The 25,530-nt window shown below is 42.8% G+C and overlaps 2 protein-coding genes across 4 annotated transcripts; both read left to right on the top strand.

Annotated features, from left to right (window-relative positions):
* The first annotated feature begins 632 nt into the window (after positions 1-632).
* On the top strand, positions 633-7,082 carry coil (coilin p80). Of its 2 annotated transcripts, none has more exons than XM_083932059.1 (7): positions 633-902; positions 1,876-2,878; positions 3,158-3,247; positions 4,388-4,435; positions 4,515-4,584; positions 5,151-5,239; positions 6,756-7,082. In XM_083932059.1, exons 1-7 carry the CDS (start codon positions 652-654, stop codon positions 6,801-6,803), a joined length of 1,599 nt encoding a protein of 532 aa, XP_083788185.1. In that variant the 5' UTR covers positions 633-651; the 3' UTR covers positions 6,804-7,082. The 2 variants fall into 2 exon arrangements, with proteins under 2 accessions (XP_083788185.1, XP_083788184.1); XM_083932058.1 differs by having other exon boundaries at positions 6,753-7,082.
* Positions 7,083-9,422: 2,340 nt separating this feature from the next.
* rab11fip4a (RAB11 family interacting protein 4 (class II) a) lies at positions 9,423-24,795 on the top strand (the record flags this gene model as incomplete). Of its 2 annotated transcripts, none has more annotated exons than XM_083931470.1 (15): positions 9,423-9,575; positions 15,312-15,399; positions 15,625-15,713; positions 18,775-18,923; positions 19,258-19,419; positions 19,534-19,668; positions 20,855-20,890; positions 21,090-21,198; positions 21,286-21,389; positions 21,686-21,826; positions 22,507-22,588; positions 22,848-22,985; positions 23,056-23,202; positions 24,342-24,485; positions 24,592-24,795. In XM_083931470.1, 15 exons carry the CDS (start codon positions 9,423-9,425, stop codon positions 24,706-24,708), a joined length of 1,794 nt encoding a protein of 597 aa, XP_083787596.1. In that variant the 3' UTR covers positions 24,709-24,795. The 2 variants fall into 2 exon arrangements, with proteins under 2 accessions (XP_083787596.1, XP_083787595.1); XM_083931469.1 differs by having other exon boundaries at positions 18,775-18,943; positions 19,275-19,419.
* Positions 24,796-25,530: the final 735 nt, after the last annotated feature.

Genomic DNA, 25,530 nt, shown 5'->3' with positions numbered 1-25,530 from the left:
CGATGGAGGATAGACAGCTCTGTGGTTGTCGTCAGTAATGTAGTTAGAAACAATCCGTTCAGGGAGAGCTGAACAAAGCAGTTATGCCAGTTATCAGTTGCGGTATCGCTGGTGTTGCTGCCTAAAATCTAGCATTCAAACTACAACTCCCATGATGCACTGCACTCAGCATGTTGCGGTCTGGTCGCCTGAGAGAAGCACCTGGCTGTGTGGTCGCTCTCCACGCCACCAGAGGGCGGTGTTGTGAAGAGAGGCTTTACAGAGGCCAGACTTCCGGTTAAACATTCCTTCAGAATAAAAGTAAATATATGCATAATATAAGGTCTTTGATATACAGAAATTTAAATAATTGATATTTTTAAAGTCTTCAAAATAATGGACTTCATAAAAATAAATGTACGTTATTATAGTTGTATGTATTACAATAAATAGAAATAAAAACAGATCATGCAATTTATTCAAATGATGATTCTAATGAATTTTCTTGGAAAAAAATGCAATCTAAATTTGGTGAATTCAAGTATCTGGTAAAATTAATGGTAAAATTACATCGCTCTTATCCTGAAACTCCCAACCGGAAACTCTAATCGTGTTGCGGCGGAAACGAGCGGTGTGTTTTGGCGTGAGGTCGGCGTGGAAGCTGTAGCTGTCATGGCTGCCCACAGTAGCAACTTTATCCGCGTGCGCCTCCACTTTGACTACCCTCCGCCGGCCGTGGTGGACTGCCGGATGTGCTGGCTGCTCGTGGACCTGAACTCGTGTCGCGTGGTGGCGGATGTGGAGAGCGTGATCAGAGAGAAGTTTGAGTTCAGCCGCAGCAGCATCCTCAGCCTCTTCATAGAGGACTGCTACCTGCCGCACATCGAGAGCGTCCTCCTGCTGCGGGACAACGACTGCGTCAGGTGCGTTAATGTGCCGCTGCGGGACTGATCCTGTTCCCAAACAAGGCCGAGATCCACCGGCGTCCCTGCGCCTCAGTGTCGAGCCTGTGGCGGGCTCGCTCTCTGTGGGGTCATGGGTCATGCTCTGAGTTCACAGCAGTCCTCAGAGAATCCGGTCAGCCCGACACTTTAATTGCCCCAGCTTTATTGTCTGTTGTTTTTGTTCATTTAAACAATTACAATATACAGATTTAGGCCTCACAATAAAATGACAATATTGAATTGTGATTATTATTATTATTATTCCCCAGCAAGGCCAAGATCCTCGAAGTGGCCCTGGCCCCTCAGTGGAGAGAAGTGTGCGTGCATGGTTTGTTGTTGACAGGTGACAGACAAGTGCCACAGTCCTGCCAAAGACTTGCCAATGGTGCATTAATGATATGATCCACGATATTGGGGTGAATTATCATTTTTCCATCATCATTCTCATTGAAAAATATATTAGAATGATGATGTGATTTTATTTTTGTAAGGATCTGTGCCAAATAGATTTTTCTTAAGTCTGTAGAATACGACTTGTAGGCGAGACGTCTCTGCAGCAACACAATACTTCATTCAGGATGGGATTTTCACACGTTTGACCTCTGACCTTGGATATTGCTTTAGTCCATATTGGGATTTCTATAAAAGTGTGATGTATTGTGCAGCCCTACTACAAACTTGATTATTGTCGGAGGCATCAGATATTTCTTTGCCTTTTTGTCTTTCCATGCCACTTGATTAAAGTGTTTTAATGTTTTAACAAATAAATAATTCTTATTCTCAAGGTTACCAGCTTTTCCCAGGGCTTTCAGTTTGCAAGATTTTCCTTTGCCAATTACTATTCCCAAGGTCAAGAAGGTCATGAACTTTACATTTTCATCCGTCTCTGGGCGAGGTGACAAAATCTATTTTCTGAACATGTTTGACTTTTCCTTTATTGTGACTCTTCCAGGGTGAAGGTGGACTGTCTGTCTCAGGTGAACGGGCACAGCAGCTGTCCAGACACAGCCAGTGAGAACTGCAGAAAGAGACAGAGAGCCACAGAGGAGGACGGGCCAGGAGAAAATGGAGTGAGCGTCGGATGGAAGAAAAAGAAGAGGAAGAAAAGGAGCGAGGAGAGCCTGGAGAGGGACGCCAAGCAGGCGTCAGCTGACGAGAGGAAGCAGAAGAAGTCAGAAGGAAAGCGCACAGAGAAGAAGAACAAAAAGAAAGAAACTACTGTCACCCCCAAACCAGCTGCTTCTACCAAAACACCCCCAGCCAGTGTGGAGCAGCCAGTTAAAAGCTCCAAGAAGCCCCCAGTGAAAACGCAGAATGTCTCCTCTTCAGACTCCAGTAGCAGCAGCAGCAGCAGTGAGGAGGATACAGCTCTTAAAAAACCAGCTGCCAAAAAACCAGCCGCCCCAAAACCAGCAGCCAAAACGCCCTCCTCCACCCCTGCTGCTTCAAAGACGCCTCTAACAACCAAACCCCCCCAGGCGAAATCGCACCCTCCTCCATCATCCTCTTCAGAAAGCATCTCCTCCTCTGATGAGGCCACTGCTGTGAAAACCAACCGTTTAACCTTCACGACCCCCAAAGGAGGAATAATTGACAACTGTCTACCTGCCCCGCAGCCTACAGGCGATGCACAGAAACAGGCTGTGAGCGCAGCGCCGCCCCCTCACGGTAAAACCGCTGCGTCTTCGGACTCAGACAGCGAAGATGAGATCAAACTGGTGATCCGACGGCCCTTGCAGCAGCAGCCGGGCCTCGGTTTGGGTAGTTCGTCGTCTTGGAGAGGCCGCGGCAGAGGACAAAGCAGGCGTGGTGGTCCTGGAGAGAAGGAAAGGGGTGGAGGTGGAGGTAGAGGTGGAGGGGGCTTCAGAGGGCACGGCTCTGAGTTCAGCTATAATGGAGCCAAAGAGCCGTCCTGCCTCACTGACTCACTGACCAACGTGTCCGTGGTCCTCCAGGTCTGTCTGCTTCGGTCTCTACCTGTATGTCTGTAGAGAGTGCAGTTACTGTAGGATGCTATCTTTCTCATTTCTATTCCTGCTAAGTTCAGTATTTGAAGGTAATTTATCCTCAGGATCAAGGCACTCTGTGTCTCCATGAAGACAAAAAGGTTATGGATTAAGCAAACACTCCGTCATATGTATGAAGCCTGAGAATGGTGTTGCCTCATATCATCAAGCACTAAGAACGACTGTGTGAGAAAAGGCATTGATAATATTCTGTTGTCTTCTTGTCAGAACGGAGCAGGAGGAGGTCCCAAACCGGACTACAGCTCTATGCCCCTGCTCGCCGCCCCTCCACAGGTGGGGCAGAGGATAGTTTTCAAGGTAAGCCTAGTCCAGTCTTTATCATTTATTATTGTTACTGACACAGCATGCCGGCTTGCTTGCTGGCTTCCACAGAAATGGGGAAAAACCCACTCATCGACCGACATGTTAAACAAACACAGAGAAGCTGATTTCTGAAATGTGTTATTTCAAACAAGTGGAAATGACACCACCATGAGAGCTGACATTATATATGGGTTAACCATACGTGTAACCTTCACTGTCTGCTGTACTTTGTTTTACATGATACATGTTGAGACGGCCCCTTGGGCTCTGGGAAACTGGGAATGAGTTTTTCACGATTTTCAAATATTTTATAGACAAAACAATTTGCGGGAAAATCCAGTCTGGTCTCACAAAATGGCGTCTGAATAACAGCAACTTTCACTTAAAGCGATTCTTACCCTGGCCTTTTTCACACTTTTCTTTGTAATCTTAAAATGCTCATAAGCGTATGGCACATTCAAGTGTGAAAGAAATCCACCAGGGGTTGAAAATCAAAAATATTAAATTCTCATATATATATCTGATAAAAGTCTGACCAATCATTTAATTCAGTCTGATTAAAATGATTTGCTTCCTGCCTGTCATTGTCGCTCAGTTTCACTTGCGCTGCTCATGCTGCGTTCAAGTGCCATGAGAAACTCCAACTAGTCAAAGTGGAAACCTCCTACTAGCGACTTCAGGGGGAGATCGATCGCGCCTGAATTCACTAGCAGGAGGTTACAGGATAGTGGCCCTCGAGGACAGGAATTGGGCACTTCTGCTTTATGACATTATGTACGAAAGAAAGACATGTCAATGGTGAGTAAATGGAAAGATGCTCAGAGAGCTGTTGTGTCTGAACAGCACCACCTGCATGTTAGCAGATAGCTCACCAGCTGCAGTAGTTCACTAACTCACCTGTTACAGAGCTTCTAGGACTAAATACTTCGTAAAGGTGCGTGGATGAATTCGGCTGTGCTAATGCTGTTTTATGTCGTATTCTTTTCACATTTTATGTCATTAAAGGCAGTAATAAACCATATTGGTGATCCGTCTTCTATTAACACATCTGTCACCAGTAAATGATAAGCAGTGCTATTAAATCATCAGAGACTGAACTTTGAGTCTAACCTAATTTCTTTGTGTGTGTCCCAGTTACTGGAGCTAACTGAGAACTATACACCAGAGGTATCAGAATATAAGGTGAGTGTTATCATAATGATTATTTCATCCTGGAGTCACCACACTACCGGCCACCTCACCATATTTCTGTACCTTTCAGGAGGGAAAGATTGTGAGCTTTGACCCAACCACCAAACAGATCGAGCTGGAAGTGCTTCATACGTCTCAAGGTAAGGATCATTTCACCGCCGACGCGCTCCTATTTCAAAATGCCTAATTCAAAGTTCAAGCGTATTTCCCGCGCAATATCCTCCCACGGTCTTTTTCGACACTTACATACATCAGATAAGCCATCAAGACAGTTTTTTTGTGTATGAACTATTAATGGAGAAAGTCGCTAACACCCTGGACGTGGCTAACACTGATTAGCTTGGAGCTTTTTCAACCACTAATGCAGCTCAAAATGACACCAAACCTCTGCAGTAGCATGAGAAGAGTCCCTACATATAAAACAAAGCACCAATGGGCTTGTGCCAGAATTACACTTTCATTTGTCAAGATTTTCCTTCCAAAACTTGTCTGGGAAATCTATTTTGAGAAAGTTCACAATCCATGGTGTTAGCGCTGTGTGAGCTTACCACGAATTTATTATATACGCAGCATTATGGTTATTATAGGTTTCTCCCTGCTCATTGAGTTTAAGAGGAATTCCTCATTTACTGAGCTGGAACAGAGCAGATTTTCCAACGTTTTCCACACATTTGTGATTACTCATGACTGTTTGTTTCTCCCTCAGCTCCTGTAGAGCCTGGCAAGTTTGACCTGGTCTACCAGAACCCGGACGGCTCAGAGAGCGTGGAGTATGCGGTGTCCAGAGGCTCCCAGGTAAGCCTCGGCAAAGCTTTCCCAGAGTGAGATGAGAGGGTGGATATCAGTCTCATGTTGTGTTTAAGGGTGGGTCCATCATTATTGGGTTGGTTGAGGTTTTTTACATCGTTCTGTAGCTTCCTGGTAGTGTTCCTTATCTAACTATAAAGCGAGGAATCTCTGTGCATGCAAAACATTCAAGCTAAGCAATGTACAACTGTGGACGCCATGTTAGTTTGGATCCCAAAGTCACACTATAAAACAAATAACCTGATCGAGGCAGCAGAAGCCCAGCAACTCGCGACAACTCGCCAGGTAAAATTACTGTTTTTTTACTCGTATTTAGAATATTTTAACTAACTGATCTACCGTCACGGCTGCCTATCGTGGCGTCCGCAGCTGTTCAGCTCTGTCCAAAGTTAACCACTTTGACTGTACTTAATGAGACTGTACATGAGATCGATATCGATCTTCTCATCTCCCCCCGCGCCCCAGGCCCGTTTGTACTCACACTGCCTGGGCCACGCGCAAATGCTTCTCGCTGTCCATACGTCATCACGCCGTAACACGTCACACGCATTGATGACGTCATCGCGATGCGTCTCTTTGTTTACAAATCTTTCCATAGACCTCGGAGTTTTTGTGCGTCTTGTCGACTGTTTTTGAATATTTCCATCAACCAAATCTGCAGTAAACACTCCACCTCCGCATCACACCAACGTGAGCCTTTCGCCGCCATTGTTGTTGTTGTTAAATGTCCGCGCATGGTCCGTCCTTCTATCTTCTATGTCCGAACAGGCGCACATAAATGACGTCAGAAGCATCGTAGGCCTCGTGCTCGTACACGTGCGCGCTCATACATGTGCAAACGCGCTCTACAAAAGCCCACCTCTCTCAGACGGGCCGTGGACGGCCAGCTGACCGCAGTTATGCGCAGAGTGGGTGCACTCACACTGCTCAAACGCACTAGACTTTAGCTGAAAAAACAGTTTTGGCCCGGTACGGAAGGACAGTGTGAGTGCGCCCTAAGAGACAGTAAAAGAGACTCAGTATGTAGTACAGACAGTTGTATTAGCATTTGACATTCAGTGGACCATGATATGTTTAAAACATTTCTCTTTTCCAAATGAATGATTTCAATCAAATTGTAATTAAAAAAACAACTTTAAATACCAATAAAGAAACCCAGTGTTATTCAAGGTAAATGGAAGGTTCTACACTAATTGAACGCCTTTATTTAAAACAAACAGGTCGTCCTCTAGAGTGCCTTATAAATAACAACGGTGTGGGTCCCTTCCAGTGACACTGGCGGCCAGCAAAAGCTTTTCTTTTGTCTCTGAGCTCAGGTTTGAGCCCCCTTCCCTCCACTTATTCACCCAGTGAACCCTTCTTTTCAATCACTCATCCAAACAGGAGAAAGTGGGGGCTGACAGAAACAGCTTTATGTGTGCAGAGAGTTGTCAGTCAGTCAGTCAGTTTCCTGTAATATCCTGTTACAGTATTTAAATGAATTCATCTTCTCTTCCTCCAGCAGGTGACAGAACGCTGGGACTCCCTGCTGGAACCAAGGCTCATCATTTAAACCGGACCAAACTGAGACTGTACATCCAACAGTTTTTCTCTCATTAACTTTATTTCAGGATCCTCCAACTCTTACTTCAGAGCCTCAGTTAAACTGCATATGACAGCTAAGGGATGTGATGGTTGATTATATTCTTCTAAATAGGCCCTCACTTTGCACGTATTGACAAATGTTATACATAGTTGTTAGGTATGAAATGCAGTTTTTTTATATGCAGGCATGAGTGATGGATTCCACGACTGGGACATGATGGTTTTATGTTTTTGTACAGTGATGTGGCGGAGGATGTCGGTCAGTTTTTCTAATAAAAAATAATGTTTTTACTCCAATGTGGAAATGTTCTCTTTTATGGAAGGAAATGAAAAAAGTAGTAGGAATGCTAGAACAAGAAAATAGAGTTTGCAGGTCAAAATTATGAGATAAATCAAACGTCAAACATCAAGCGGTTTATTAAAAAATGTAAAAAAAAAAAGGGGCAAGTAACACAAATCTTTGCATTGTGGGAGGAAAATGAATATCAACAGCACAATCAAGCGTTTTAAGTAAACCTATAACTCTCAATAATAACCATTAATAGTAGATTTATAGTTCAACAATGTTAACAATTCAATGTTAGTGGTATTAGTTATGCAATAATTTATTATTTTGTCCAACTGAAATACTTATTTTATCAATTATATATTACAGCTGATAAGAGACAATAGTAATTTTGATAGATATTTCTATATTACATTAGTAAACTATTACGTTTATGTAGCACATATACAGTTAATATATTATATTCTTTTTTTCTTAAAGATTACCAAATCATTTGTAAACATTTCTGAAACAGTTTGTTAAACGTGTGTAAACATTTGGCGGGCACAGACACTGTAGATGGGCCAGATATTTGTACCTTTGTCACTTTGACATGTTAATAAATACTAAGTGTAGAATTTCTTCACTCAGAAATAATTATTTATTGGAAAACCTCCTGTTACCTTCAAATTTTACCATCACCGTTCATCCTTGGAGTCTATTTGAGCCTAGCAATTTAAACCAGAAAATCATCCGAATCACAGTTGTAGCTAAAGTTTTCATGTCTGGTATTCTGCGTGTATTTATTTAAAAAAAGAAATCTGACTAATTGATCTAAAATTGTATTGAGGGATATTTGTTTGTGTGTTTTAAAGGAAGTGTATTATTTGTAAGTACTATTTTGTGTTATTAATATTTGGAATGAAAGCAGTTTCCATTATCAAGGACAGCAGCGTGTATCGCGTACAGCAGGGGTGTCAAACTCGTTTTAGTTCAGGGGCCACAACAGCCCAATTTGATCTCAAGTGGGCTGGACCAGTAAAGTCACAGCATAACCCCAAATCACGACAACCTAGAATTTTTCTTTTAGTGTGAAAAAGTACATTCTGAATACTACTGTCTTTATACAAAACATTATGAAGCCTCTTATAAATATTATAAAATCTATATTTAATATGACATTTAAAGTGAAAATTCAAATTGAGTTTGGGCCCGAAACTGCTGCCGTGGTTCCGGCTCGAGTTGGGTTTGGACAGCGGGTTCCTGCAGGGTCAGGCCTGATTTTGGATCATAGCTCTTGCATGCTTATTATTGGTGTCTGCACCAAGAACACCGTCACATGGCCGATGATAGCTGACAGAAGGGAGCGCTTAGGGTTAGGCATGGAAACCACTTGGTTAAGAATAGATCAGAGGCTGTGGTTTGGTTCAGTACGTCCATCCTGACAAATAAAAGTCCACCTGACAGCAAAAGAACACCGGCGGCTCCAGCGCTGTTATTGTAAAATTGCAGTTCAGTTGCTAATTTTTAAAACTCCGGAAAGTCATCCTTTGGCGGGCCGGTTCTGGCCCACGGGCCGCATGTTTGACGCCCCTGGCGTACAGGGTCAGTTTGACCTCAAAAAAACAATTAAAAACATTTCTAAATAAACTGTAATATTGATAATAATGATTAAATCTTTAAAATTACCATATGCAAGTCTGTAGAAAAAATATAAGCATACCAATTTTAGGTTTTTCCCAGTTGTCCCATAAAATCAGGAAAAGTCATGATGTCAACTATGTATTTAGTGTTAAACATTGAATTGACCCTAAGGATAAAGGGAGGGTTAACTCAACTTGTATTACTATTATGATGTATATGTATATACATAAAGCACTTAAAACCAACCACATTCATACAATATAACCCAACAATAACAAGCATTAGAAGACAGTAAAAATAACAACACAGACACAGGAGCAAAGTCTCATGCAGGGACTAACACATATTGAAAGAGTCTTTGTTGTTGTTGTTGTTGAAGAGCTTTCACAGACAGCTGAAGGGCGTTTCGGGTCACTGAAGCAGCTGCTCGGTGTCATCCGGCGGGTGGTTGGAAACACACCTGGATTATTAATTAGCAGGCGGCCTGTGACGCAATGCCTCGTGCTCCGGTCGTACATCATCGTCCTTTTCCGTGACTTGTCGCTGCTCCTGAACGAGCAGCAGCAGAAACAGCAGTCCGGAGCTGAGACAGAGGACGGAGGACGGGCTGCTGGTGATGATACGATGATGGCGGCGGCTCAGTAACAGGACATTTCTCCTCCTTCTTCCTTCTCTACGATGGAAGGACGCGTTGTCCCCGAGCAGGAGCAGCTGCTGCAGTTTCTCCGGAGGCTCAAGGAGGTCTTCGACGTGTGTGACGAGGATGCCGACGGCTTCATCCGGGTGGAGCACTTGGTGGACCTCGGTCTTCAGTTCGGTCAAGGAGACGAGGTGAGAGGCTGCCATAGGTTACATCACGGTGTGAATGGTTCCCCGTCGAGCCGTCTGGTGGTCCACCGGCCGACGCTTTGATGCCGAGCTCCGTCAGTGACGCGGCGGGGCTGGACACACACCTGCTCTGCGTGTAAATGTCACAGGTGTGCAGCTCGAGGTGGAAGTGACTCATTCGACGTTAGCTAGCTCTGTAGCACAGTGCTGCTATATGATGAAGAGGGTATGGTGTGTGCTGCCTCTTCATCGGGTCTTAATGTGTGTCAGAGGCCAGGTGAATCATCAGCCTACTGTAGGAAATCATTTTTGCAGTCAACTGGTTCTGGTATTCAAAAAAGAATAGGCTACTTTTATTACATAATCATGTTTGCACCTTATTACACCCACAACCAGTTGCTAATAAACAAACCAACAACAAAAACGCCCATGTATGAACGCAAATGTTATGTACAGATATGCAGATATAGGGCTGGAGCTAAGGATCCTTTCCATTGTCGATTATTTTTCTCAATCAATTGATACAAAATGTCAGAAAATGGTGAAAAATGATGAAGTTCTAATGTCTTGTTTTGTTTTTAACTCAGATATTCACTTTACTGCCATGGCCGAGTAACGAAATCAGACAATAATCATATTTAAGAAGCTGAAATCAGAGAATTTTGACTTTCTTTCTTCTTAAAAAATAACACAAAACAATCGATTATCAAAATAGATGGCACATCATTTAATGGTCGACCACTAATTGAATCATCTTTGCAGCTACCCTACATCCACATAAATAACATACTGGTAGCATGTTAAAAAAGAAGAATAGCAGTATATGTATATATGTGTTAGCACTGTTGCCTCACAGCGAGAAGGTTACAGGTTCGCATCCCGGCCTGGACCTTTCTGTGTGGAGTTTGCATGTTCTCCCCGTGTATGTTTAGTCTTTTTCCAGTAGGCTGTTTGGTGATGTATGTTTTTCTGTCCATCTCTGGCCTAATGTGCTGTGAGACACCACTGTTAGTTTAACCCTACAGTGTTAATCTAAGAGCAAGTGTCTCTTTTACTGCTACCATTTTCTGTGTTCAAAAATCATACAAGGGTTATATCATGGGTGTCAAAGTGATCCAGTAAAGGGCCGTGTGGCTGCAGGTTTTCATTCCAACCAAGCAAGAACACACCTGACTCTTCTTACTCCATCACCTGAACTGTCTTCACACAGTTGATTTGTTGGACCAGGTGTGTTTTTGATTGGTTGGAATGAAAAACCTGCAGCCACACGGCCCTTTACTGGATCACTTTGACACCCATGCGTTAGATCTTATGTGGTAAAGAGAAGCATAAATGGATTAAATAGATACAAATAATTAGTACATAAAGATGCTGTTTAATTGTGAAATGAGACCAGATTAAAATGCGTACAGTAATCCCCAACACAAGTAAATAAAAAGCTATTATTACCAGTTCATACAAGTAACAGCTTGTAATTATGTGAAAACGCTTCCCAACATTTAATATGAAGAAATATCTCCCTGTGACCTCTTGTTGCATGTTTGGAAGTTCTGAGCAGTTAACAAGTGGATTATTCCTCTCAGATTGGTCATTTGAGTCATTAGGTAAAACCCACCATCTGCCTCCTCAGTACTTCACTGTAGAATGAACTGTATGTCGTGCAGCATAATCTAGTTTTTCTTCTCATCTCGTGACGTCCTTAGATTAATCCGGCAACCCCTTGTTGAATTTGAAGCAGGATATACACCACATCATGTTGGTGCAGCAACCCAAGCTAAACCGCCTCGCTGTAATTCCATGTCATTACGCTCACCTTAGGTTGAACATTGCAGTCGCCATGGTTGCTGAACTGGGCCCGGTGTCATTTTACATTCTTTGTGTTAAATATAAGATGGAATCCACACAGGTTTTTGTGTTGCGCTCAGGTGCAGTGAGGTCGGTGCAGGTTAACTCCAGATGTCCAAATGTTGGATCTGATGTATCCGACAGTGCTGACAGGGTGCAGCAGGTAGTGCCAGCCTTAGGTTCAATACCATGGAGAGTGCATTGTCATGCCCAGATTAGTTATTCTATATGTGATACTGGGACAAGCAAGGGCGCCAATGATCAACACTTACTTTTATAATTATGCAGTTAGAAAGTGCTTTATAATAAAAACGGAACACAATTAAAACCGCAAAGAGAATAAAATGAACTAAAAGCCTCAAATCAATATTAATATTAAAAACCGATAAAACAAGCCGGCAGCTTGGATAAAATCAGGATATGCTGTCTGATAAAAGTACATTTTTAGCGGAGACTTAAAAGACGACACTGACAGATTTATTTCCTGGGGAACATCGTTTCAGAGCCTCAGGGCCCTGATTGAAAAAGCTCTGTCCCCTTGAGGTTTTCAGACAGAAGACCTCTCAAACAACATAAAGGTCAATAAGGAATTAAAAGGTCTAAATTATAATCCAGCTAGGTCATGAGGAGCTTTAAAAATCAATCCTAAAACAAACAGCGAGCTGATGTAAAGAGGCTGAGACCGGTGTGGTAGCAATCATCATACCTTTTAAGTTCTGGTTAAAAGCAGAGCACCTCACTGAGTTTGATTCATCGCTTGATTACTTACCCCATGATTCTGCAGCTTGCTAATCTATCATATCGAGCCAAATACTAAATCCATCTTCATTAGTTGGCTGGCGTGTTTGAAGCGGTGGCTGGAGAGAGCTGCTTCCAGTTCCAGTGCACATCCATATGATGGATTAGATTGTGACTGGTAACAGAAGATGGCTCCAGATTCCATTCATTTCTGTTTGCCATGAAATTCAACCTTCAGTGATGTGGTTTAAATACATAATTCATTACATTAACATAACGCAAGTATTTGCCTGTTGGTATTTCTGACAGCCAAGGAGACAGAGGATAACGTGTAAGGAATGCACGGCTGTAACACTGGGGCCAGCAGACAATGAGTGGACCCAAAAGCAAAACTCAACTCACAGGCTGGTAGAAAAATCTTTACTTGGAAACAGGTCGGTATACCGAATTCAGTCCAAAAACTCAGGCAGAGGTATCCAAAAACAAAAGGTGGGAGCCAGGTCCAAAACATGAAGAACAAGGTCTGGTTTACCATGAAGCAGACACAAGAAGAACTTGCACAAGGAGAGGGAAGCACACTGATTAAATACACAAGGAGAGTGACTAATGAACACAGGTGGCATTAATTAGGGCAGGGCAGGTAATTATACAGGCGGGAACAAGAGAAAGGAGGTTAGTGTTTTCAAATCAAAGAACCAACCTCAACCAGCACACACAGATGAAACATTGGCTGTTTGTCAGCCACATCTAATACATTGAGGGTTGAATCATCAAGAGTTTTCAGTATGGTCCGTGTTTGCAGCTGCTTTAACACATGCCAAAGCATAACGAAACGGTCTGAATGTACCTAACACTCTCCCAAGCCTTCAAGTGGATCTCCATACCCTGAGGATAAGATTCAAACCAGTGGCTGCCTGGAAGAACTGGACATGAATCTTTAAACCTGTGGTAGGCATCGGGGAACAATGTAAACTATATGCCGTAGCACCATTTTTGTAGTTATTGGGCTTAAAGATGCAATTAACTAAGGGAGGTTATTTGAGACTGTCGCGTAAAACATGAGCTTGGAAGAGAAATTTGAATCAGTGGAATGGGGTTAAATCCTGGATGAGTGACACAGATAAATGCTATGTAACAATGAGAGTAGATTTTCCTTTAAGCTGTCATGGCGGCTGAGCGCCCTGAACACATTACTAAAAATAACTCCGTCGTACTGAGAGGTAGCTCCTTCTCCCTCTTCCTCCTCCCATCCCTCCAGCTCCTCTCATCTCTGTGTTCTTTGTCACCATGGCGACGGGAGCTTCACTATGAGCGGATTGGTTGGTTATTAAGTAACGATTTGATCCGCCTGTGAGATGGTGCTCACTGCACCGGTCCTGTGTTTACATTTGTTTCTTTTGGAAAAACAATGACACATCCAGACACATCACCGCAGTGAGTGTCTGGTGATTGCTACAGTCAGTTTTACATAACATCTTTACTCTTCATGTTTCTCTTGCCACCACACTGCTTTTCCTTTATTGCACACGTGGGATTATTACAGTACAAATGCAATAGTAATATAATGTATAATATATACTAGTAATATAATGCATTGTATGCAATATATTTGTACTGCTGGTTCCTGTGCTAAAACATAATTTGGGTCTTGTTTTGAAGCTACTGTAGGATAAACAAGTGTAGATGCAGACACATCTAAGATGGACTCTACTCATTATAGTATACATGTGCATTTTGTACCACTTTTGAAATATTTAAACATTTGCTTTATGTTTTTGATTGTTTGTTGTGTGTAAATGGGTGAATGCTGGCTTGTGTTCTAAAGCTCTTTGAGGGGTAAGACTAGAAAGGCTCTATATGAATGCAGTCCATTTACCATTTTGCCATTTGTAATAAGGTTGGTTGACACTCTGTAGGAGTTTGATGTTGACACAGAGCAGTGTGATGATGATGTTCACACATGGCGAGGCAACATTAATTCAGAACCCCCGATCAATTATCAGCAACAAATAAATGGAGAGTTTATTCAGTAAACAGAATATGAAACTCATTAATATAAGACAATAATTGTGTGCAGAGCAGCAACACGAGAGGATCAGTCTTTTCAATTAAACACAGACAAACACAATCAAATTTATATCAGTTGTTGTACTGAAATGTTTTTCAGCTTCTTTTCTTAATGCATGTTTTCCAAAATGGAGTAACAGATATGTGAGGGAGTGGAATAAAAGGTCCCCTGAGCTGCACACTGTTTTGTTGTGCAGTGCTGTCCATGGTGCTGATTGTGCAGCTGTCCACATACTGTATTGCCGTTTTAGTGACCTGTTTTTGCAGTAATAACTGACTGAGGCCGTGGACTGTTTGCGTTTGAATAGTCAGGTTTAATAGTGGCTGAGACTACGCCACTGTAGCATACTTAATTGGATTTTAAGTGTCATTAAAATATCTAACATTTCTTAGTTAGTCATGGGGAGTTTTTTTTAACTTGTAACCCTACATAATGTTGAACTTTTCAATTTGAATCAATTATTGCATTAAAAGTCTGTAGAAAAAAATCAGTTTACCGGGGCCTGCCCATGAAACCGAAGGCCTGTCCCTTTCCTCTGGCATGGGAGTGCTCATCATCACAGATCCATGGGAAACCTCTCTGGCTTCCCTGGGCCAGTATTCTTCATGTAGGTGCTAAAATATAATATTCTAATTTAGGACTTAATCTCTGCTAAGCCCGTGCATTAAGGCACAATTGTTCACATTGATGCTTTGAGCTAAATGCTAAGGTTAGCATGTCATACTATATGCTTATAATGACAATGTGAGCAAACTGTTGTTTTACTGTATTCACCATGTTAGTTTAGCATGTTGGCATGCTAACATATGGTAATTAGACACTAAGGCTTGTAAGACGGCTATATAGTCATAAACCAAACTATGATGATGGTGCAAGATGATCATCTGGGGAACATGGCAATCTGTACTAATTATCATTTCCAAAATTGTATTTGTAACAAAAGTGGTGACATTGATATCCATAGAGCCTTGTCACCAGCACGGCTACAAATCACAGTACATTTCGAATGACAGGCCTCTTTATATATATAGCACACAGCTGAACTAGTTCTGTTGTAAAGATCTCTGACTGACTTCTGTCTCCTGCAGGTGAAGAAGTTAACCAGGTACCTGGATCCTAGCGCTCACGGAAAGGTCAACTTCAAAGACTTCTGCCACGCGGTGTTCGCCATTAAAGGTCAGAAGTGCACAGTAGATGGAAATGATGTAGCAAAGTGGTATAGTTAGCTCAGTAGTACTGCGCTTTTTTTTGTTACCTTTGGATAGAGCCATGCTAGCTGTTTCCCCCTGTTTCCAGTCTTTATGCTAAGCTAACTTAGAATGGTGTCAATTTTCTCCTCTTATTCTTAAATCGCTATTCCTTAAAGTGGACAAACATCCTTGTCTTTTCCTCCTCCTGCAGGTTGTGAGGAGATCCTGAAGATGGCTGTGGGTCCTCGCAGTGTTAGCTCCAACCAGCCGTCCGTGACTGACAATGGTTACATTTACCAGGTACAGTGTAATGTGAGGTTTAGGCAGATATTTACTCAGCAAGAACATAGTCATTGCTTGGCACTGATCACTTTCATAGTTGGAGGTGGGGGGCGCTGATGTCTTTTCATCATTGTGCACACAGTGATAGACCAGGCACCCAAAGTGCATCTATCTCTTTGAACTCCTATATTTTTGGAGGCCATTACTGTACCTTTTCCTTTGTGTTTATAGTGTTTGTGTGCAGTCCATCAGCTTTTATAAGTGAGGTCCTTAGGACAGATGCAAATAGGATGTATTTCCCAGCTGAGCTCCACCCATTATCTCCCTGTGTTCGTATGCAGGAATACAGCAAAATGTAGTCCATGATAGAGTTTCAATGGAAGCTGTATAAATGGACTAAGCTATACTGTAAACAGTCTGGATTAACCACATGACACTTCATACCAGGCATCTCCAATCCTGCTCCTGGATGCATGTTGTTTTAGGTTTCTCCCTGCTCCAACACACCTGAATCTAATGCTCTGCTCGTTATCAAGCTTCAGCTGAAGCTTGTCACAGGTTTGATAATGGTTAGAATCCGGTGTGTTAGAGCAGGGGGAAACCTAAAACATGCAAGTTGGAGCAAGAAAAGAAATCTGTAAGATTTGTGTTGGTCTTTGTGGATTCACACAGGTGTTCCTGATTTATTTTGCTGCTTAAAAGACCTGCTGACTAAAAAAGTAATTGTTGACTCCATCCAACTAGTTTCAGTTACAACTGTTTGTTTAGGACCCTCATTTTGAGCTTGAGGTGGCAGCCGCCCCCCTCCTGAGAACAGAGTTATTTTGATTTACCATCAGTATATTTATTTTGTATCATTCCTAACTCTGGCAGAAATGGGCTTCGACATGTTTGGACATCAGCGTGCAAAGTAGCATGAATTGAATATTTATAAATCTGCAATATATCATAAGTTGCTGCCTGTACTGTGTGTTGCACTGCATGACTTCCCATGTCCCCTCTAGTGATCAGCCCAAGTGAAGAGTTGCTTAGCAACAAGAGTGAACGAAAGCATGTGTGAGAGAGAGAGATGGAGGTGTGGCTTTGCCCCAGCTGAACCATGTGTGCGTTTTTCAGTGTGAATGAGAAAGCTGCAGGGATACCTATGTGTGTGCAGCATACTGAGCCTTGAAGCTTCCGGAGTACAGCGGATTCTGGTCGTACCTCCACGAAAGATACCGTATGTTTATTCGGATGACACACTCGCGTGCACACACACAGTGATGAGACTGGAGAGGAGACATGTGGAGAAGCGGGACGATGCTTAGTTTATTGTACTTCTGGTGTGTGGATCCACTGTGGATTAAATATTTTGAATAATGTGTGTGTCTGGTCTCCACCACTGGAAGTAAAACATTTTGATGACATAATGTATTTGTATAATCAAATGATGATATCATTTATTTGAATAATCAAACTGAAGTTTGCAGGCTGTGCTAGATTAACATCTTCCTCACTGCTGCGTGTCAGATATGTTGCACCTGTTGGGGTCCATGCAGTTTGGTGTTGGTCTTTGTGGATTGAAACAGATGTTCCTAATTTCTTCTGCTGATTAACAGACCTGCTGAGGGAAAGTTGGATCCCTCTGCCGTCCTTGCTTTAGGGAATAACCCTTAATAGACAGCACCGATCTATTAAAAAGCAGATGACACAAGTCTTAAAGAAATGAACTGCATGGAGGAAGTTGGAGCAAGAAAAAGTGTAAACACACGTCACAAATGATGTCTACTAGTTTGTCTTGTGGTGGCATGATGGTGACTTCCAAATATGTTGTATATTTTAAATCTGTATATACATTGTATACAGGGAGTCACCGAACACTACAATGAATTGAATTATCTTATCTGTGATTTTAGTCTAAACTCCCAGTATGTTTCAGTGTAAGGTCAGCTGCAGGGAATAATATTTACATTTCCTCATTTATCATAGATCCACACACTCCATCTCAGACAAAAACATGTGTATAATTGATGAATGAAAGCTACTCAACGGTTCCTTAGAGACTGTACCATGTCTGCTGGACTCTGGGACAGGGTGTGTGTATATGTATCAGCAGACAAGCGTACAAAAACACACAAACCATAGCGTCAATTAAAATGGGATTAAACCAACTGTTTTGTAATTGCAGATTGAAGTGTGTGTGTGTGTTTGTGTGTGTGAGAGACAGGGTGTGTACCCTGCCTTGGCACCTCAGTTGGGTGAAGCCAGACAGGCATATGCATAATTGATGATGCAGATCTGGGGCATGATTCTGATAAAACAACCCCGGAGACCACCTCCAGGTCAGGTGAACTGTGGTATCAGAATGTGTCTGCAAGGTGAATTTAATTCTATTCAAGACAGATTTAACGTCAGGTTAATGTGGTTTACACTGCAGCTATACAAGAGGTTGCTGTCTTATTTAAGGTTTGTGTAGGGGGCTGCTGCTTTAACAGATCTGTTAACATCTCAGTGTTCCACACCCCCTTTTTTTAGAGGGGTAGGGGACAGGGGATGTTCAGGTGGAGATAAAAGGCCACATAGAAGTGGTAAACATCTGAATGCTGGGAACCTGAAGATGAATTAAAATGGCAACTCTGGGGACTAACACCATCACACATCAAACCACAAGAGGCAATGCTTTCTAGTCCCACCCAATTTATGCAATTCCAAGACTGTTTAGGGACCCTGTTAGTGCTGCATGAGAAGGACTGCAGTGTTTTTTTCCCAAAACTGCATGAGATTATCATAGTGGGAATGTCTGTAAAGGGGAGACTCATCCATTTTATTTTTGGAAAACATTAGTTTGCAGTTTATGGACATCATGATACAGTCTTGTATTCAATCCCCAGTACCAATTAGCTACCAGTGGTACAGTACCCTCAGATATCTTGGGTTTTCCTGTCCGATGCTCTGTGATTGCAGAAAACTTCAACTCAAATTGAGTTGTCTCTGCCCTGAACACAGTCGAGTGTCGTTGACTCCTCTCACCAGGGCAGTATATCGTGCACACGTTGACATGCTAATATTTCACGTTTTTTTTTTTTTTTTGCATGTGCAGAACGGTGAGGCCAAGCTAGGCCCTCCCATCATCATGTGTACGCGGTCCTACCCAGAAAACAGTGCGTATGGTGAGGGGGAGTGTGACATGGACAGCAGCACTGAAAACGGCAGCAGCTCGGACACTTTGGATCCAACACGGAGAGACAGGTCAGTTACAGCGGCATCTGGTAATGTTAGAGACGAGAAGTCAGTAGCCATGTGATGATTTTCCTTAATATTTGTTTTGTTTGCAGGTTTTTTTAAAGGTTATTTTTATGCCTGTTTCACCTTTATTATAGTACAGGAGAGATGAATATGAGAGAGAGTGAGGGGGCGACATGCAGCAAAGGCCTGCAGGTTGGAGTTGAACCTTCAGCCGCTGCGTCTAAGACTTATAGCTTCTGTATATGGGGCGCCTGCTCTCACCACTGAGCCACCTGCCGCCCCAATATTTGATTTATCTGTCTTCTCCCTTCTTGTACTTCCTGCTATGCAACCCCAGCCACCTGGTGAACTCAGCGTCTGCGTCTGTCATCTCGGAGGAAGAGCAGTTTGAGGACTACGGTGAAGGGGAGGATGTGGATTTTACTCCCAGCAGTCCTTGCCCTGAGGATGACACCAGGACAAATGCCTTTTCAGACCTGGGGTCCTCCCTGCCCTCCAGGTTGGCACTTAAGCCCGAATCACACCCTCTCATATCATCAACTGTATTTAATATTGTTCTCACTGCGCTCTTATTATCAGCATAGATCCATATTGATGTAATGTGTGTCTGCAGTGCGGGGCAGACTCCTCAGAAGATGCGGCAGCTGTATAACAGCGAGCTGCTTGATATCTACTGCTCTCAGTGCTGCAAGAAAGTGAATCTACTCAACGACCTGGAGGCCCGACTTCGAAACCTCAAAGCCAACAGGTGACAAACACAACACACACAACACAGGGAGACACACGCTGGATGAGACCACTCCAGCTGCTGCCTCAGCATCAGCCTCAATATAACAATGAGCCATCCACCCAAATCCCAGCCTCTTGTTCATTCCCACATTAAAGGGTGCGCATGAGCTGTTGCCTTAGCAACCGTATCCCAATCTCATGGGTGTCGGGGGGGGGGGGGGCTGGTCTCTGTGTGAGATGCAATACAGCGACAAAATAAACATGGCAGTTCAAGGAGGATTCATCAACTCAAAATTCAGTGATTCATTTTTTATGTGTTGTATTTATAATAATACATTTATTTTATGTACTGTTTTTCAAGAACCCAAAAACTAGAAAAGGGTAATGACGGTCAGGGGGGACAAGCAAAATACAGCACAACAGTACATAGAAGCAATAGTGGAATGAAACAGATGACAATAGTCAGACAGAGAGACAAAACGGGTACATTAACAGTTACATTGCAGAGGATGATGGCAAGGAGAGGCAGTGTAGAGGGGGAAGTCAAGGGGAGAAGCCAGGGCTGCAGGTGGTTAGGGGAAGGGGAGGTCAAAAGCTTTGGAAATGGGTAGGTTTTTAGGCAGGATTTGATATAACGAAGATCTAAGAACCTCTAAACATCAGAGCCTTAATTAGCCTAAAGTTCCTGTGTTTTCAGTCAAATGTGTCTGTATAATTACTCTCTATAACAACTTGTGCTCCATGATGCTTCCTCATCATTTCTATTTGATGAAATACATCCTGAGATAACTGCATGAACAGAAACATGAATTAGTTCTGCAACATGTGTTGTTTAGTTAATTGCCCTCACAGCAACAATAACTTTATTCTACAACGTGATCATGGTGATTTTTCAACAGTGTGACCGCTCTAAAACCTGCCGCATCAGATGGTTTGTTACACTGAACCAGCTGAGAAGCCATCAGTGGAAACTGTTGGAACAAGAGGAGAGGAGCTTTCAAAAAACTCCCTGGAAGGTGTTAGACCACAGGCTGTATTCACAAAACATCCTAAGGCTAAAAGTGGCTCCTCAGTGGCAGAGTTCGGAGACACTTGTAGAAATAAGAGGAATCTGGCCACAAGAGCTATGTGGTGAGAAAGTGTGTGAGAGTTGCCGTCCCTGGTCATTCTTGAGCGCGTGACTCAGTCTGTCCCTTGTTTTTCAGCCCGAACAGAAAGATTTCCAGCACAGCGTTTGGACGGTGAGTGACCTGACCTTCCTACCAATTACCTTTTTAATAGAAAATACTGCAGTGAATCATCATCAGTCACAGTCACTCACGACGGTTTCAGCATTTAGCAGGGTGATAAACAGAGTGGTGTATGGAAGAGCAGTTTGAGCAGCTGGCACAGTCCTCCTCGTGTAGACTGGATTAACTCTGTGTCCTCTCCTCCCTGCAGTCAGCTGTTCCACGCCAACCACAGCGTGTTCGGGTCCAGTCAGGGCAGCAGCACCGAGGATCTGTTCACAGACAGCATCGACTCCTGCGACCTCGATATCACAGAGAAAGTACTAACGCACACACATGCAGGCAGTTACTGTACATTATATATATATATTAGGTGGATGTGTTAAAGCCTGGCTGTATTCTTTTAGGTCAGTTATCTGGAGAAGAAGGTGACAGAGTTGGAAAGCGATAGTCTGGCCAACGGTGACCTCAAGTCCAAACTCAAACAGGAAAACACACAACTGGTACACAGGTAGGAAAACACAATCACTCAACCCTTCATCATCAAGCCTTCATTCATTCAAGCTTTTTTTAACGTTGGCCTAGAATTAGTCACATTTGTCTTCAGTAATTTAATCGATGCACCTGTATGATTATGTGTTAGGGTACAGTTTTCCGACGGATAGTTTGCTCCGTAGGTCCACATAACTATATCTGGACATCATACAGTTTGGACATCTTTCCCAATCTTATGGCAGCTTTGTTGCCACAGTGTTAAACGTTGCATGTTGTCACTACATGAAATGTTGCCGTTTGTGTTTGCATCAGGGTGCATGAGCTGGAGGAGCAGGTGAAGGATGCAGAGGCAAGGGCAGATCAGAGTCTGGAGGAGGAGACCAAGAGGCACCGGGAGGCTTTCAGCAAGATGGACAGAGACAGAAACATGGAGATAGACCTGCTGTGTAACAGGTAATCTGTCCACACTGCTGCCACAGACCACCACACAATGAAGAGGTATACAAGGCTTGTCCCAAAAGCCATGCCGTTTCTCATGTAGTACAAATGTGTTATTTGAGCTATTCTAACACAGTGTGTTTGATTATTTCTGCACACTGGGGTCTCTAAACAGTCTTGGATTTCCATAAACTGAGTATGACTGGAAAGCTGAGACTCTTTTGGATTCAATGAGCCCAGCTGTATTCATGTGTGACGATGTTAGTCCCCATAGTAGCTCTTACAGTGACTGTAGTGAAGCAATTTTTTGACACTTGAGCTCACTGTCTAAAATAGCTGTTGTGACTTCTAGGCAATCACAGTCTCATGAAACTTTACAACCACTAACTAGAGACCTGGACCATACAGGGGATGGATGGATTTCCTAGGTATATTGACAATCAAAACAATGTTTTGATCCCAAATAACGGCATGTTTTTGTTCTATGGAGTTCCTCAAGTTCTTAGTCACTTACAGTGGTATTTTGGAGGGATTTTTGACTTGAAAACCAAATCTGTGTGACAAATGGTATCAACCCAAAACTTTCTGCAAGAACTTATGAGACAAAATAGAGCATGAGAATGTTCTGTGCTAGTATATTTATCTCACAGTTATTAGACTGAATCGTGTTGATGTGTGGGTGTGTGCGTACACAGGGTCCAGCTGTTGGAAGAAGAGAATGGAGATATGAAAATAAATGTGTGCAGACTCAAGTCCCAGACTGAGAAACTGGACCAGGTGAGTGTGATTTTACTAAAAGGATGATCCTGGTTATTATTAGTAGTTTTGGCCATCATTATATATACCACATTGGGTAAAACCCTGGGCAGTTACACAATCAGACGAGTCTAAAACAAAATCCAGAGGTTGGAAGTGGAAGTATTACTGTGTAAACATTCATCACGGCTTATTGGAAAACAACAGAAATAGGACTCAAAATGTAATAAGTCAGAGTAGAGAAGTGGTGAATTGTTTTTCTGCCCCCTTTCCTCTGCAGGAGAAGCAGAGGATGACAGACAAACTGGAGGACACGAGTCTGCGGCTGAAAGATGAGATGGACCTCTACAGGAAGATCATGGACAAGCTCTGGCAGAACCGCCACGAGTTCCAAAAGGAGAAAGAGGCCATGCAGGAGGTGAAGCAGAGAGATAATAGACATGGAAAGTGTTGAAGGACTTCCATCTCATCTTATCTTTTCTCTGCAGCTGATTGATGATCTCCGCCGGGAGCTGGAGTATCTGCAGCTGTTTAAGCTGGAGATGGAGCACCCAGGACAGGGCAAGGGGCTGGCGGAGTTCAACGTCAGGACCAGAGAGATCGAGATGGAGCATGAAGTCAAGAGACTGAAACAGGTTCACACACACACAGACAGTGTCAATTCTTTATATCCATTCCCAAACAAAGAGTGCACTACTGTTCACTAGAAAATGTTTACTTATGCTTTAATGTTTGTAAAACACATTATTTTTCTCATACTTTCCATGGCTGCTGCACCTGTATCCAACCTGAGACCCTTTATTTTAGCGCCTGTCTCTTTGACCCCAGTATGCTCTAATTGGTCAGTGTTTCCCAAGAGTGACTGTAACAGCGTGTAAAGGCACTTTTTACCCTGGGAAATCACCGATAAAGGCTTGTAAAACCAAAAAGTACATAATCAGACATGTTCCAGCCCGATTGTGACCCAAAGTTGGGGAGAAATTAACATCTTCAGCCACCAAGATGTCCTCATCACGCCTGTCTCTGAAGAGGACAAGGTGCATATTGGGAGTTGTTTGTTTTGTGCCACAAAGTCACATTCTGACTTTTCTCAGTCAAGAAGACAACAAAATAGAAATGACCCACTTTCAATACAGGTTAAGGTTTCCACCAGTGAAGTATCCCTTTTAAACTCACTTGTGGTTGAATCTCAGCCTGGCAGCTGTGTCCTCCTGCATCTGTCACTGAATATAAAGCTGCAGCCGAGTAAAAGTCCAGTGTTAGGTCCTTCTACTTTTATCATGTATGATTGTTTGAGGGCAACACTATCATAAAGTGTCAAACTTGATATATAATTACAAATAAAGATGTCACTTCTTCCTCAGTTATATTTTGATCCCAGAAAAGGGGTTACTTATTATCTGGCAAACACAACAACCAGTTATTTATTAGTAATTCATGCACTATTACAAGTTTCAACACCTCTCTTTTTGTGTGTAGTTCTTCATTTGAATATTTAATAACACATCCTATCACCAAATGTCAGTAATCAATTTGGTTATTTGCTATGGGAGCATTGTATTTTTAGCTTTGGACAGAAAAGGCTACCTTTGTTTCCAGTGTTTGTGCTAAGCTAAGCTAAACAATTGCTAGCTGTAGCTTCATGTCTAACAGATATGAGATATAAAGAAGAATCAAACGTTGTGTGACACTTGACTATATTTAATACCTTTTTGTTGCAGAGTTTCTTCCACAACCCCCTCTGAAAGGAGCTGTTTTCTCTTTGCTTTCTCAGGACAACTATAAGCTGCGGGATCAGAACGACGACTTGAACGCTCAGATTCTCAGTCTGAGTTTGTACGAGGCTAAGAACCTGTTTGCCTGTCAGACCAAGGCCCAGTGCCTGGCAGCTGAGATCGACAACGCTTCCAGGGATGAGGTGAGTGTGCTGCTGCTGCTGCTGGTGGTGGATGGATGGATGGATGGATGGTGTAATGCTGGTGTGTGTTCTGACTGTTCTGCTCACGCATGTCTGTCTCTCTCAGCTGGTGGATGCTTTGAAGGAGCAGGAAGAGATCAACCTGCGTCTGCGGCAGTACATGGACAAAATCATTCTGGCCATTCTCGACCATAACCCCTCCATCCTGGAGATCAAGAGTTAAAGGCAGCACACATGCACACGTGCACACCCTTGTATTACTGTAGTTGTGGGGGTCGTCCATTACCTGAATATTAGCTCGTACCTTAAAGTTATAATCCTTATGATTTCAGTGCTGGTTGATCTGGTGGGTGACGGCAGAAGAAGACCGAAGAGCAGCAGGTGTTGTTGTACAGTTCAGCTAAACACACTCATTTTGTTTTGAAGTCATTCTATAATCTGAGTTCATGCTACATATTCGCAGTAATATTTCAGACTAATCTGCTGATTTCCATGTCTTGTTTTGTGGACACATTTGATGGATGAATGATCAGGGTTCGCGATATTCAGCGTTTTCTGACTTCGTTTGATTGAGTTTAACTTTTGTGGGTGAAGAGCTGCCAGAGAATACCTGCAGCCAATCAGTAAACAGACCCGTGTGACATGTTGACCTGTTACAAAGAATTCTTCCCACGTGAAACAAGCCTACCAGCCACAGAACAATTTTAATTAAAACAGAAACAAGTATTGGTAGTAACGCTGGATTGCATGCTGTATTGTTTCCTGTCGATCCCTGATGCGTGGGAAGACAGTCTGAGTCCAGCGAGGGAATGACAGACTCCACCTTTGACAAACAGTATCTGATTTAATGAAAATGTAAAGGATTATGACTTTAAACTAGAGCCCAAATGCTTAGTGTTCTAAGTGTTTTCACTACTTTGAGTGAAACTGTTGCGCACGCACACACACACACACACACACACACACACACACACACACACACACACACACACACAACCACGGCAGACGGTCCTCTTATCCACTAGAACCAAACGCTTATTTATGA

The sequence above is a fragment of the Echiichthys vipera genome, assembly GCF_963691815.1.
Source record: "Echiichthys vipera genome assembly, chromosome: 17".
Classification (NCBI taxonomy): Eukaryota; Metazoa; Chordata; class Actinopteri; order Perciformes; family Trachinidae; genus Echiichthys; species Echiichthys vipera.
Note: the sequence above shows the minus strand (reverse complement) of the source record. Positions and strands in the feature narration are given on the sequence as shown.